The sequence below is a fragment of the Calonectris borealis genome, chromosome 2 (assembly GCF_964195595.1).
Source record: "Calonectris borealis chromosome 2, bCalBor7.hap1.2, whole genome shotgun sequence".
Taxonomy (NCBI): domain Eukaryota; kingdom Metazoa; phylum Chordata; class Aves; order Procellariiformes; family Procellariidae; genus Calonectris; species Calonectris borealis.
This window is the reverse complement of record NC_134313.1, coordinates 47,754,122-47,770,022: the sequence shown is the minus strand read 5'-3', so window position 1 is coordinate 47,770,022 and position 15,901 is coordinate 47,754,122. Positions and strand designations below refer to the sequence as shown.

Below are 15,901 nucleotides of genomic sequence, written 5' to 3'. Positions count from 1 at the left end.
ATCAGCTACTGGTCAGACCGGGCAGACTAACTTTCCACAGGAAATAAAATGTACAGTTTAGTGAAGTGTACATCACTGATTTTTTTTCTAAAAATATTCTAAGTGTCACTTAAGTGTATCATTTTTCTCTGCTTCTGCCACCCATATTATTTAAAACATGAAACAATTCTGTCAGCTTTTCTGCTAGAATATATATTAGAATTCTTAAATACATCACCTCAGAAAAAATGAATTTGCAGGTAAAACTAAAGTTTCACTATTCTGTATGTATTTGCCGCTCCAGATGCCGTATTTTATACTGTAACTTTCAAACATTAATTATTAGAACTGATTGATCTTTTGATGGTCCCAGCTTGCATGCGAATTAACCGAGTCTGAACTGTCCGTGGGCTTTGCTTATATTTATGCCCAAAATAACAATAAAACCAAGCCATACAATACCTATGCCAATAGAACAGTCAGCTAGTACTTAATTCACATGAGAACTATGGAAATCCTCTGAAAATGAAGAAAATTCGAAGTATCCATTAGCACTATTGAGGTTCCAGGTAATCAGGAATCTGCCCAAAGTTTCTCTGAAGCTATTGCCCATTTCCTTACCTCAACTGGTATTCAAAGACTATGTGAGGTACGTGATAATTTGCTGACCAGCAAATTCAATGAATTCAGCCATATCTGGATAAGAATGCGCAAAGGTCAAAATATGTGACCTTCGCTCCTGCTCCTGCTTTGGCTTTCTCCTGCTCCCCTCCACCCCAAGCCTTCAAAGTCATGGATAAAATCACAAAATCCTAGTTAAATAACACCAGTAAAATGAGGCTTTCTACGCAAAATACTCACTGGCTGTCCAGAACTATTACTTCCTCGCAGGAGAACAAAAGGAAAAACAATCTCATTTCTTAAAATTATTTTCTTTTATAGAAAATATAAGATATTATATAGGGATTATATAATTTCTATATTTTCTTAAATGGAAAATATGAGCGATTATGTAGTTTTCCAACATATCTCTGTATAATAGTGTCCTGGTTCCGGCTGGGACAGAGTTCATTTTCTTCCCAGTAGCTGGGAGGGGTGCTGTGTTTTGGGTTTGGTATGAGAGGAGCGTTGGTGGCCCATTGATGCTTTGGTTGTTGCCGAGTGGGCTTGCACCAGGACTTTTCCGCGTCCCATGCTCTGACAGGTGCATGGGAAGCTGGGGCAGGGGGAGCATAGCCGGGGTGGCTGACCCAGCTGTCCAATGGGGTATTGCATACCATGTGACATCATGCTCAGTATATAATTAGGAGGTGTGGTCCGGGAAAGGGGGGCTCTCGCGTCTCGGGACAGGCGGAGCGTCGGTCTGCGGGTGGTGAGCAGTTGCATTGTGCACCGTCTGCTTTGTATACTATATTATTCTTGTTGTTATCATTGTTATTATTACCATTCTACTTTGTTTTATTTCACTTATTAAACTGTTTTTATCTCAACCTGCGAGTTTTCCTACTTGTGCCCTCCCGATTCTCTCCCCCATCCTACCGGAGGCGGGGGGTAAGCGAGTGGCTGCGTGGTGTTTAGTTGCTGGCTGGGGTTAAACCATGACAAATAGACACGAACAATCAGCTTTTTGTTTGCTTGACAGTTTCCAAACTCATGCACCAAAAATCAAAACAGGCCTTATTAAAATAAATAAGAATTACAGCCAGCTTCTGTCACCTGAAGACATTTCAAGACCTGTCACACTTCATCCTGTTCATTCCTGTGTCTGTGGCTGAACCGTGGTCCTCTGTGCAGGGAAGGAACATTCAGCAGATGTGCAGAAGAATGGAAATTTGCTCTTCCCTCGCCAGTAATCTGTTTTAGCCAGATCAAAGGACACACCCATGGAAAAAGCATTCTGTTAGTTTTCTGTCATGGCAAAAATAAAACTTGACAAATAAAATCTGCTATATAGTTTAACACTCTGCTTTGCTCTGCTCCCAAGAAGCTACTAACCTCAAGGCCATGAAATCCTCAGGAGTTTAATGCTCATGGTGCTCAGAAAAGCAAATTACTGAGTAACATGCTCACATTACAATCAATGAACATGAATGCGAGAGTGCACTGAACCTGATGTAAAAAAAGTATTGCCATTTGCTATTGCATAATTCTGTCCTTTTCAGTGCACTTACATTAAAAGACAGAAGTGGAGGATAAGCCTGTTGGAGGTTTTTAAGACTGATACAAGGGCTAAGCCACTCCCCAGCAAACGCTTTCTGCACTAGAAAAGGGATCTTGATTGTCCTTATACAAAGAAGGGGAGCTCGGATTAATCAGAAAGCTTCTGTTAATTATTTTTAAAAGAAGTTGTAATAGTTGGGAGGGAACAGCAGTAGTGAGGGAATAGGAAAAATGGCATTAATCGACTCCATCTTACTCCCAAGTTCAAAAATGCTTCTGCTGTTTTTTTTAAATAGCTGGTATCTCCTTGAAAGCCATCTGCTTTCCCTCTCTGCATTAATAGCAGCTTCTAGCAGAGCTAGAAATGAGAATACAGACAGCAGACACACGTGCACACATACATGCTGACTCGGGCGGCACACGTAAGATGTGCTTTTTACTCTGTGTTCCTGCGTCTTAATCTCCACCCAGGGGATCCAGCACAGCATCCAGTCTGTACTGGTCAGCTGTGTTAGAGGGAAGAGGAAAGATGAGAGGATTAAGGTGAAGGGGGAGGGAAGGTATAAACAGTAAGAAAAGTAAGAGTAAGGAAAGAAAAGTAATTGAGAAAAACAAGAGAAAGAAAAATGAGCCAAAGCAAAGGTTTGGCTACACAGAAGAGACACAACTGTTCTGGAGTGGCAGAGCAGAGCCAACCCACCCATGGGTCAAAAGCACTCGCAGTGACCAAGGTCTGCACTGCTAAATACAAGATGAACTTCTGGTACCTTCTGGCTCACATCCATACAGCTTAGAAATACCTCCCCTTATTGCCAACTGGTCACATCCACACCTCACAGCACTTGGTGGAGGGGTTTTGGGCCTCATTATCTGGCCCTGCACACCTAATACATTATTAGCATTGAGTACGTTTCGGTTCAAAGTATCCAAAACAATCTGGAGACTACGTTGTAACCCAGCAATACTGCATTTTCAGAGCATGGAAGTGAGAACTGTGTGTTGTGCATGTTCAAAGATCCAAATGCCCATGTTGGGAGAGTGCTGCAGGATGGCGAAAGCCAAAAAATGGGGGGTACTGCCTCCAGAATGGACTATTTCCAAAACAAAGCCTAGTTATTGTCTTGGAGACACCTTCTGGGAAAGAAAAAAGAACCAGGGAGTGAGCTAAACATTAATCAGAGCAGGCAGCTGGATCTTCACTGGGCTCCCTGGCTCTCTCCAGCCTTGCACTGTGGAGGTATCCCAAGAATAAAATTTTGCAATGACTACAATAAAGAGAATAATATAAAGCATGTCCACACAAACTTCAGAGTCAGGAGAGAAAGCAAGTTGCAAGAAACATAGTTGCATTAACTGCAGGGAGATAGTTGTTTTAACTCAAGCTGGTCCTTATGCTAACAGACTATTCCTTTTCTGTACTTAAACTACCTTATTCCAGGTAGCACCGAACTCTGCCGTACAGTCATATCCATTCAGAGATACAGAGTAAAACTGTTGTGAAGTTTTTACATTTGAATTGTTGGCATCAAAATGACTCTGTAGGTTTTAATTTCATATTAGTAGCAACAAATTTGCAAGACTTCACATTCCTGCCCAGAAATCAGCAAATTTTAATTTTTCATTAACTTCGTGAATCAGCACAGGATTTATTATCTCCATTGTATACGCTGGAAGACTGAAGCACAGATGGGCTGTGATTCACCCTAAGAGTATATAGCAAAGGATACAGCCACAATATTGTTAGAGGTGTCATACTTATATACATAATTTAAGTATAAGCAATACCAGTTTATTCAAATAAAGTCTGCCCATATTAGCTCAATTTTATACTTGAGTTCACTTTTAGAAAAGGATATAAAGAAGTCTATTAAAAATGTAAAGGCTGAAAAGCTTCTTTCCTAGACAGACTAATGTTTAAAGCAGCTATATATCAAATAGTAATCATGGTTTAGGTTGCAGTATATTGAATATATGGTTCTGTGATCCCTCTAATATTTCATGTGAAGCTAGTTGCCTGTTATGGAAGAATACACTAGCTGTTCCCACATGGAAAAGATGAGAACCATTTAACGATGACATAAGGACTTAGACGAAGAACATAAATATTGTAATAACTGCCCTCTTCCTGCAAGCAAACTCAGCCAGGTCAGGCACAGGTATGGAAGAGCCCAGCTGTACGTGTGTGCTGATGTTCTAACAACTCGGTGGTCCTGCAGGCTTGGGGAACCTCCTCTTAAGTCAAGCTCAAATACAATACTCATTGTATTTTGTGTTACCCATGCAAAAAAACCCTCTATCTACTAGCGAACAATTCCTGGCAAAAGAGCAAATGATGGAAAAGAGTGAGAACATGTAAAGAAGTTACTACAAGATAACCAAGTGTTTGCCTCGCGATGCACCGTAGCAGATGTACCTGTACATGTCATTACCTTATGATGAGTATTTGATGAATTGTGGTAACCTCAGCCTATATGTAAAAGGATAAGGTACTTCATATTTTCTGTGGGGGAAGCACCAAAATGAGAGCAGCTGAAATGCAGTAAGTTCCCCTCACACCTTATTCCACATAAATTATCTTGTTCCCTCACTCTAAAACTAGTTCATAGTGTTATCAAACTTTTAAAGTGTTATCAAAGTTTCAAATGAGCTTTGAACCTGTGGTCATTTACATATGTTCAAAATGAATGAAAAGGGGAGGGGGGGAAACAAATAATTTTCTCCTCCTCCTAAATTAACTTTTCATGAAGATAGTAGAAGACAGCCTAAACCAGCTGAGAATCAATGCATCAAATTCAAAATAGGCAAAATTATAGTCTTTAAATAGTGATCTGCTGAAAACAATAACTCTGCAGCCTGGTTTTCCACAATATTTGCACAATATTTCCACAATGCCACCTGGACCGATCACTTCTCCAGCACGAATAAATGCAAGTTTGTCACCATTTGGCCTACACTTATACGCAGGGACCTACATCTCGGATGGAAAATTTTGAGGGATCTGCTCATGGAAAATCTTTAAAAAATTGATGTTCCACAGCTTATCTTTGAAAGAAAATAAAAAAAAGATTTAAGCAAGTGATGAGGTTTTACTGTCTACCACGTATGACCCAGCTACCCCTCCCAGGGCCAGCACAGCGCAGGTGGCCCCTTCCTTGGGTGCCCAAGGGCAGAGGAGGCTCCCCGGGTGCTGAGGGCAGCGGCCGTGTCCCAGCCCTGGTCCCTGGGAGCTGTCAGCTGAGCCTCTGCCAGTGGGACAGGACGGGCTGCCAGGCCCTGCCCTGCCACGCCGGGGCCCCCAGCCATCACGGCACCCTGACAGCTACCAATACCTTCCTTCGGCTTCTTTTATCACATCTCCTCTCTGATTATGCAATTTCACAATACCTGTGTTTTGCAACTGAGAGGAAAGGGAATAGGAGGAATAAGGATGGATTGGGTGTGGAATATTCTCTTTTGCATTAGACAAGTTTTTCGTGGTTTTGAAAGCTGCAAGATGACGTTCCCAATCCAGGGCATGAACCAGTCGCTATTTAAGAGAGCTTGGTGGGAACTCTCCCTTCTGGGCAAGTTGAACTTTCAACATGAACTTTCCTTCTGTGGTATCTTACACTTCTGGGACCACACAAATATTAAAGAAAATACTGAAATACTGACACGTTTGGTGACAATTTTCCATCCACCTTTCAGATTCCTAGAACACACTAAACATGTGGATTTTAATTCTACTGTATATACATTTTTACAGGTTTGTAGGTGTTATGAGACACAGTCTTGGGTTTTTACAAAAGCTTCACAAAGGGGAAGAAGTACACTATAAAACAACAACAAAGCTATACAACATTGTGGATGCCAAATGAATTCCAAATGTTCAGCAGTTTAAAAGTGCTGATGTATTCCAAAACACAGCCCTGCTATTTTTAATAACAAAATTACTTTACGTTATATCATCATTTAGTTAATTATTCATAAATAATGGCTTGGATTTAATATCTCCTATTGCTTAAATAGTTTTGACTACCCTGCCTTTTTCCCCCATCCATATTTTTTTTTTTTATTAGGTCACCTATACCTAAGTCCAGGAGTTATAAGCCCCCAAGACATCTAGGGCTGAAGCATATAATGTACGAGTAGAAACTAAAGAACAGGGTTTGTAATTTAGCCTGGAAAAGAGTAGGTGTTGTTGGCATGCAATTGCATCCTCAGATGCAAATGCTTCTCTCTTTGGTTGTCTGAGGTTGTGCACTCTCATTACCCGACAGTTGCGCTGTCTGTGCTAGGGCTGGATGTAGCTGCATTGTGAGGGAAGAGGCTGCCCAAGTTGGGTTCCTGAGCAGTTCTCTCCCCCCTGACTTTGTCCCCTTCAGTTCCATTAGCCCGTGCATACCTATGGCTAGGAAATAGGGTTAAATTTTCCTTCCATCTTAAACTATTCCTAGTAAAATACTCGAAACACAATGTGATGGTTTGGGCAACTCAACAATTCTGGTTGGTATTACTAAGTCATCAGGAAGTTGTTATTACCGTAAACTGCTCTCCTGGGGATGCTTCTGTGTAAATGTATACTCATCATTCAGACCTCCCCATTTTCAGGAATCCTGACACGTGCATTAGGCCACACACCACATCCTGCCAATTAATGGAGGTATGTATGAACCCATGTCCATGAGGTCATGGGGCACATGGAGTTGTGGGTCAGGATAGGCTGCTCTTAGGGAGTCATAGAATTATAGAATTGTTTAGGTTGGAAAAGACCTCAAAGATCACTGAGTCCAACCGTTAACCTAGCACTGCCAAGTCCACCACTAAACCATGTCCCTAAGCACCACATCTACACGTCTTTTAAATACCTCCAGGGATGGTGACTCAACCACTTCCCTGGGCAGCCTGTTCCAAGGCTTGACAACCCTTTCAGTGAAGGAATTTTTCCTAATATCCAATCTAAACCTCCCTTGGCGCAACTTGAGGCCATTTCCTCTCGTCCTATCACTTGTTACTTGGCAGAAGAGACCAACACCCACCTCGCTACAACCTCCTTTCAGGTAGTTGTAGAGCGCAATGAGGTCTCCCCTCAGCCTCCTCTTCTCCAGGCTAAACAACCCCAGTTTCCTCAGCCGCTCCTCATAAGACTTGTGCTCCAGACCCTTCACCAGCTTCGTTGCCCTTCTCTGGACACGCTCCAGCACCTCCATGTCCTTCTTGTAGTGAGGGGCCCAAAACTGAACACAGTATTCGAGGTGCGGCCTCAACAGTGCCGAGTACAGGGGGACAATCACTTCCCTACTCCTGCTGGCCACGCTGTTTCTGATCCAAGCCAGGATGCTACTGGCCTTGTTGGCCACTTGGGCACACTGCTGGCTCATATTCAGCTGGCTGTCGACAAGCACCCCCAGGTCCTTTTCCATCCACATGCCTGCTAGTGGCACATCCCCTTGCCTGCAGAGCAGTGTCATCGCCTCAAGATCACAGAATCATGGGTTAGGATCACAGGATAATTCAGGTCAGAAGGGACCTCAGCAGGTCTCTAGTCCTACCTCCTTTCCAAAGCAGGCTCAGCCAGGAGCTCAAACCAGGTGCTTAGTGATTTATCCAGCTGGGTCTTGAAAAGCTCCAAGGATGGGAACCGCAGAAGCTCCCTGGGCAACCTGTGCCAGTGCCTCACTGTGTTCTTGAGGAAAATTTTCTCGTTACATCCAGCACGAAGATGTTTTGTCTCAGCTTGTGCCTGTTTTCTGTTGTGTTCCCACCATGCACCAATATAAAGAGCCTGGTTTCATCTTCTCAAGGACTTCCCCATAGGTACTGGGGGGCTGCTGCTAGGTGCCCCTGAAAATGTCTCATCTCCAGGCCAAAAAAGCCCCAGTCCCTCAGCCTCTCCTCACAGGACAAGTGCTCCAGCCCCAACTACTCTGGTGGCCTCTGCTGAACTTGCTCCAGCTCGTTGACGTCTTTCTTGTATTGGGGATCCAAAACTGGACACAGCGTTCTAGATGTGGCCTAGTAAAGGAGGAAAATTACTTCCCCCTCACTCAAGGGGCTGTGCTACTGTTAATACAAGCCAGGATGCTGTTGACCTTCTTTGCTGGCAGGGCACACTGAGGGCCCGTGTTCAGCTTCCTGCCTGCCACAATCCCGTTTGCCAGGAGTAAGGGGCTGATGGATCACAGATCTGCAGAGTAGCTATGCTTGAAATGTGGGATCTATGAGAGACGTTAGAGACAGACTAGAATAGAGAGGGAAGCACATTTTGGGGCAAGAAGTCATAACGTGCTGGCCCCAAGAGTTAGGTTCTTGCTCACTCTGTGAGACTAAATAGATCTGATTCTTTACTGACAGGACTGTAAGCACCCAGACCAGGGAGAGGTGGAGAGGGGATAACATTGGAAGTCAGCAACCATTTTTCAATCAACGGTAGTTATATTAAAGCTGCTGACTAACTTGTCTTCAGGAAAAGGCTTTGTTTAATGGGACACTTAACACTGAGACCAAAATGATGGAAAATAACAGAGAAACATGATTAAATATTGAGCAAGGGATAACAGAAGGCTGATTAGCACATTTGTTGCTGTAAAGAGACAAAGCTAGAGGCTGGTCCAGATTGGCAAAAGTACAAATCCTGCTAAAAAGCAAGACCTACACAATCTCAAGGAACTGCACTAAAAGATCCTTAACCATCCCTATTCAAAGATGCTCTAGCATGGCGAGGAAGTCAATTTCTATGTATTTTTTGTGTAGATTTGTCTTCTACAGTTGGTAAAGGAAAAGACAGTAAGATTCTGTGCCGCATCTCTTTGTGTGCGTGTACAAACCTGTGTGGTTTTGGAGGTACCAGCAGCCCTTTGAAGATCAAACAGTAGACCACATTCCCACACAGCTGGAGCTCTGCCAGAGCGTGTACCTAAATCTCTGGGGAACCCAAAGAAACTGCTTTAGGCCCAAAAGGGCAGGCAGATTAAAAGTGGGTTGCAGTTTTCATGAGGAATGCTAAACAGGGATTCTGTACACATATGCTAAACACTTGTGTGATCTAGTATCCTGATGCATGAGAGGAGATATTTCACAGAAAGATGCAAGAACCCAATTCCCCCCTTTACAAAAAAATCCTTATAAGAATGGTTCCCCTAGATTTATAACAAATAATCCACATCCAAATCACAGATACATCTTTGCAATTAGTCTTCTATTGAAACACAGATGAATAGGAAATAAATATATATGAGTACATAAATGTGTATATATGCAAATCATACACATAAAATCCAATAAGCATTTCAGAATGCTAACATCTCTTGATAAAGCAATAAAAAAAAATTATATAGTTGGTATTTGCACTTTTATGAGACTTAACAAGGCATACAACTCTTTATATCCAGTGTATTTGTCCCGAAAGTGATCTAATGAATCTTTGTAAATTCATGGGTGTAATGGGGCACTCAAAAACACGTACAACTACACCATCATTGGGAAAAAAGTCCTGCGGGAAGTAATATCAAATCCAGCATCTCTGTGATGTGATTTCATTATGTTGTTGGCTCATTAGCATTAGCATATGATATGTAGAAGGAAAATAATGATTACAGAACTTTGAAATGCTACATTATGTCAGCTACCATTACAACAGGATGAGGAATAAGAAATGGTGGGCGCACAAAGAGAGGGTTTCAGAATTATGTAATTCAGTTGGCCCACGACTCTTCTACACATGAATACAGTGACAGAAAATGTAAGGGTAATGAATGATTTGGTTTACTTCACATATTATTCAACAACTTTTAATTACACCCCAAGTCAAAGTAATATGAAGAAGACTGCAAGATTCTATTTGTAGAACAGTGGCTGTTGACTCACCGGTTTTATGGAAGGTGGAAAATGTTAGTTTTCACTGCCTCAAATATTCAAGGGCTTTATTAAACTGAGGGTGGTTTGCAAAAACTAACTGCAGCAGATGAAACTGATTATAACTGTTTTTAAATAATATTTGGAATTAAAATTTAGGAAGAAACCCTAAAAATACTATCTGCAAAACCACTATATAATAAACACTGTACTCAACATGTATCAAGTTGTCCATGCACAATCATGAACAGTATTAACTGTCTCCTAAGAAGTTCCAGATAAATACACAAATGAAAGTCTCCTGTCCTAAATTCTCAAAATCATGTGAAATCCTTGTGCTACTGGAATTGAAAACAAAACTCCTGTTCAATCAATGTGAGCAGAACCCACTACGTTTCTAAATCTCACAGTTACACAGGTAGCCTTGGAAATGCATAAAGACTTAACAGAAATCCAGTCTTGTATTTTTCCACACTGGACCAATTCTGAACTTCCAGAAAGTAATTCTCTAGATTATACTTAACACACTTTGCTCTTTTGGTATGAGTCAATATGAGAGAAACAATCAAGCCTTGAAATGTGATCATCGTACATCTGATCTTGTTTCTCTAACCTACCAAAACGAGGGCTGGGATGTAACTTGAGAGGTCTTCCAGTCCAGCGTGTTCACCTAATGCAGGATCATGTTTAGGAGACATTCAGGAAGCAGATCAAGTTACCATGGGGCAACGAGCCACTGGCTTCCCATCACTTGCGATAAACGACCATGTCGGCAGATTAAAATAGAACACATTATCCAAAACTTTGCTAGAAAAGATGTAAGCAACTGTTTATTAACACTCAACACTAGATTTTAGATCCTCCCTGACAGAAATCCTTCCATTTCTTAAGACTGATAAAATGATTGTACAATCCCCCCTAGTACCTGTTCCAGCGCTTAAATACCCTCATAGATACAAGACTGACATAGCATCTGCCTTAAATTTCTCTTCGTGCAGCCAAAACTTACATATTGTCTTTCTTTAAAAGGGCATGCATGAAGACTAACTGGCTGCTATGCTCTTACTCCCACAGTACTCAGACTGTTTCACACAATTCAACTTTTCTAAGCCTCTTAATATTCCTAATGCCATTCTGTGGGTTGTAAACGGTGTGCCAAAGCAAGCAGGACACAGTACATCAGCTACAGCAGTATATGTAACCCTTTGACATATTTATGACACTTCCCACTTAAGAACTTTTTTCTCTTTATTATAACAGCCACAACATTGCTGACACACTAATCCCCAAATATCTTTTTTGCAGTCTGTTGTCTCTTATTTTATGTTCAAAATGTTGATTTTCTTTCCCCTAAGCATTGTACCTTGTTTACTGCATTTCTTTGTATTGATTTCTGGCCATTATATCCCTTTTTCAAGAACATTTTAAATCATAAGCCTATTCTTCAAAGTGCTTTAGTATCACATGAAAATTTTACAAGAGTAATCTCCCTTCTGTTAATTAATGAAAGTATTGAACAGCAACAGAGCCGGGACAGAGAGACAGCTATGTAGGTTAAGAGCCCATTTGATAGAAGCTCCTACTTTGACAGAGAACTTAAAATTACGCTTTAGAGTAATGTGTTTCCATTTGACACTGATTTCATCTTACTTACCTCTACCTACTTTACTTATGAGAATGTGGGACAGTATCAGAAGTCTCACTGAAATGAAACCACATATACCTCATTTACTGGCCCTCCCTTCTCCACACAGGGAGTTACCCTCTAAAAAATGGCTTAGAGGATAGAAACAGTCTGGACATACCAAGATGAAAATGTGGAACCTTAGACCTTAATTTTTAATGTCATCTCTGATTTTTTAAATCATATTTTCCAAGGCCTATTCTTTGAGTCAAGCCTCTACAGTTTGTCCTTAGATCTCTTTTACTCTGAAAGAGGATAAGGTGTCAAAGTTTTCTGGCTTGGAAAACCTCAGCACGTAGCTGCTGTAGAAAAGCTGATTCGAGGCAGATTTGCAAGGGAAATCCTAAGATCGCAGTGATGAGAAGAGGCAATGGCAACAAGAGCTCATCATTAGCATTATTGCATTCTGGTGAGGAGGATAAAAGTAGAGAACCAAATTCTGCTTTTATTTGTACTCATCACTTAGCAGTCTCAGAACTGCTTGTTTCCAACAGAAACCCTAAGAGGTGGAAAAAGGCAGCTGTGTAATTCCATGGGTGCTCCTCTAGAACTGCGAAATGCTGATAACAGAAATACACAAGTTGGAACGACAGGACCTGAGTGCTACGATTGCAGTTGGTTGTAGCATTTTGGCTGTGTCACTCCAGATCCTGGGGAACAGCACAAAATCCAAGTATCAGCTTATTCTGCTCTACAGTTGCAGCAAATCACCTGAGCATGCGACTATCCTGAAATCAGTACCTGCCCATCTGCCCCACAGGCAAGAAGATGACAGAATTATGACATCAGCAATACCCAGGGTTGTGTCTGAACTGTCTCATCGACACATCTCCACCTGTTCCCTGTGCGCTTTTGAGCAGAAAAAGGAAAACTGAATCTCTGAATCTCCACTGACATGCAGAATGAACGGGAGCAGATTGGTTAAGTGAAATAGCTAGCCCTAAGGACCCGATGTCCATGCTACAAGGATTCCAGAACTGGTTCCTGTATGATACCATGGACTGAATATATTGCGTGTACTGGTCCATTCCTAGTACATCTAGTTTAGGTTCATTCAAAAGGAATGCATTTTGTGTGCTCTAGGGTCACTCTGTGATGTAAACCAAAGCTTGGTAACTGGGGAAAACTTGCTTCGAAAGCATAATATACATGGACCTGAGGATGCTAAAGGGTGCTGAAGTCTTTGCATTCATTAGTTCTGCCATTCCCTTTGCAAAGAACTGCACTGGTTTTGTTGCCAAGGCCCTCCTCCAACTGTGAACAGGAGTCAGACAGTGGCTGAGACATACAATTGCGGCATTCATGGCAGAGAAATGAGTTCAGCTCTGTGAAAATTTTGAAAATTGAACAGTATTTTTTTCAGGCCAAGTTTACCTTTATGAAACAGAGTTGATTACACAAATTATTCTTTTAAGCTCATTATGGTCAGCTCACGGATCAGCTCAGTGGATAAATTGTGCAAAGTGCGGAGCATATTAGGCAACTGATACTAGTGCAAATACAACGCTGCAATGTGATGCACAATGGAGAGATGGATGCCTCTACCTAGTCTCCTAGGCATGCTTCAGATCTGGAAGCAATACATTGTTTAAGCTCGATATTGAATATCTAATAAATCCTTCCACAGATTATCTAGCTTTTCACAGGGCCAACCCGTGTATCCCTTCACTGTACTCTAGAGCTGGGTCCACAAGGAAACACACTACAGAGATAGCCAGGTGGTTGTAAAAAGAGGTAACTCATTGGTCTGTTGGGCACAGTAATTTGAGTTTAGCGCCAGTCCTGTTGACTGGGCAGCAAAGGCGTCAGCAATCTCCTCAGCAGGGCTGGGAAGATGGAGGAATATGATGAGGTGAGGCCCTAGGCTGAAGGGGAGAACGGGAGGAGATGGCAGCCAGAGGGCAATAAGAAGTTGAAGAGCATGTCTCAGGCCTGGGAGGTGGTGAGAACAAAGCTGTGGTTGTGGTAGCAGCCCTGGGCATGGGAGGGTGAGGTGAGGAGGCGGGGAGGAGATTGTGGCAGTGATTACTGTCTCCTTGCCTCTCCTTGCTGCACTCAGTTTGCATTTTTGGAGGACTTTAATCCATTGTGAGCAGCACTTCAGGAACGGGCATCACCTGCCATGTCCTCCTGCTAACTGGAGCACCAGGAAGATGGTGCAGATACCCCACCAGCTCAGCAGCACTGAACTCACGCAGCTGTATTTCTCTGGGTGTAACCTGTGCCATTTGGATTTATTTAATTATTTCCAGGATGCCCCAGTCCCGAGTCACCTCGGATAACAGAGAACTGACTATTTGATTTCACCTTTCTAAAACCTGTACTTACCATGGTTTTCCAGAACATAGTTGAACAGATACTTCTCAAGTGTGTTGGCTGCCTCCTATAGTTAAAAAAACTACCTAACATATTTTCTGGCCTTTGTAATGCTCCCGAGAAACCAAAGTAATTTTAATATACTCAACTGAAATTTTCGATATGTGATTCCATCTTTTGGTAACCATTTGCCCTGTAATTCATAAGTATGATTATAAATTTTTAAAAAAAATCTTATTTTGGTTCTTCCCCATCTGCACTTGCTTGCAGCTACTTTCATGCAAGTGATAAGGAAGAATGTAATGCAAGTGTTCCTTGTATTTGTACTACAAACTCAAATATTTTGGGAAAGTTACTCAAATAATAATGTCTGCTTATGCTAAAAATAGCTTTTTATTTTTCCTCTGGTGATCTCAGTCAAGACTGCGGCTCCACTGTTCAAGCACAGGCCTGTGCAACTTACGCCCAGTGGCCAGATGCAGCCTGCAGCATGTTTTATCCCACTCACGCTGGAGACGCACAAACAGGTTGGTACATTTTAACAAGCTACTGTGTATAACAAGTTCCTGGTAAGTGACCTGGAAAAGGCTCTTGAAACCACAGTTATTCCGCCATCATTCACCCTGCAGTGAGCAGGCAGAACGGCTGGCCCGGGGAAGGGAAGGGCTTGGTGGGAGCCGGGAGAAGCCGGTTGGAGCCCAGGCTGGGAGGGTGCATGGTAAAAGCAAGGAGGCAAGAAGCGTGGGAAGCGCGGGGTAGAGGCTGCTTTGGGAAACTGAACATAAAATAAAAGGTCGGGCGTTGTGCTGGTGGAAGCTGGCGTGTCCCCCACGCTTGTAACAGGGAGCGGAGTGAGGGTTGGTGAACAGGGTGGCATGGCCCATCTCAGACACCTGCACCTCAACTAATGCAAATTTGGATAACCCCCTACAACGCACCTGCAATGGCCTGGGAACAAAACCCAGGTATCTCATAAGTCTGCAACATAACGTTGGTAAATCAAAATATCTAATGATCCACCCATTCATTTGAATTCTGCAGGCCTGTTATTTGCAAACATGAGGTTTATTTCAAATTATTTAAAGTAAGCTTTTTTCCTGGCTTTCTTATTTATTTCTTAAAGCCAAAGCATTCCTGTGTATGAAGAATTTGCACAGAGCCAGACAAGCACCATCAGCACGCACTTTCTTACAGAAACACTGAATTACACCCAGCCCATGTTTCTTTAAAAGGTGCAGGCTTTTAAAGATGTTGCTACTACTCACTTAAACCCCGGTTAACTTTGTTTCCACCGGACCTGCCACTTCGTAAACACCCGGTTCCTATCCTCGTACTCACTTGATTCCAGCAAGGTAAAGGAGACCCTGCGTGCGGCTGCACGCTGACCGAGCGGGCACGGGTGGGAGCCCGGCGGACCCTCCAGAGGCGGAGGGATGGTCGGGCCGGCCGGGCCGGCAGGCAGAGCGGGGCGCTCAGCCGCGGCAGAGCGGAGCAAACAGCGCCCGGAGCCCAGACGCGCCAAACCGGGAGGACCAGCCGCAGCGGGGGCCGCCGCCCGTCCCGACCCTCCCGCCTCTGGCCGTTACCTTGTACCGGCGGAAGCCGTCCAGCTGCCGGCCGCTGACATACCGCCACATCGCCGCGCCGCGCCGGGAGCGAGGGAGGGAGGGACCGAGGGACCGAGGGAGGCGGCGGGGCCGGGGGCGGGCGGAGGGCGGGTCCCTGGCCGCGCCCCTCGGGCCGAGGCCGGCCTCCCGCTGCCCCCCGGGCATCCGCGGGGGCTGTCGCGTCCCGGCGCGGCGGGGGTGCGTGGGGCCGGGAGTGCCCCGCGGGGCTGGGTGCCGCCGGCGGTGGCCTCTCCCCGGGCGGCTCCCGCCCGCCCACGCCCCGTGGCCCCAGGACGTTCCTCGGTGCCAGCCAGCCATTAGC

At 43.6% G+C, this 15,901-nt stretch overlaps 1 protein-coding gene across 1 annotated transcript in view; it reads right to left on the bottom strand.

The window, feature by feature from the left end:
- LOC142078790 (ethanolaminephosphotransferase 1-like) overlaps positions 1-15,623 on the bottom strand; it is a 59,308-nt gene extending 43,685 nt beyond the window's left edge. The window contains exon 1 of the mRNA XM_075141901.1: positions 15,559-15,623. Coding sequence (XP_074998002.1) covers positions 15,559-15,609 — 51 coding nt within the window. The 5' untranslated portion in view covers positions 15,610-15,623. The remainder of the gene's footprint in view (positions 1-15,558) is intronic.
- Positions 15,624-15,901: the final 278 nt, after the last annotated feature.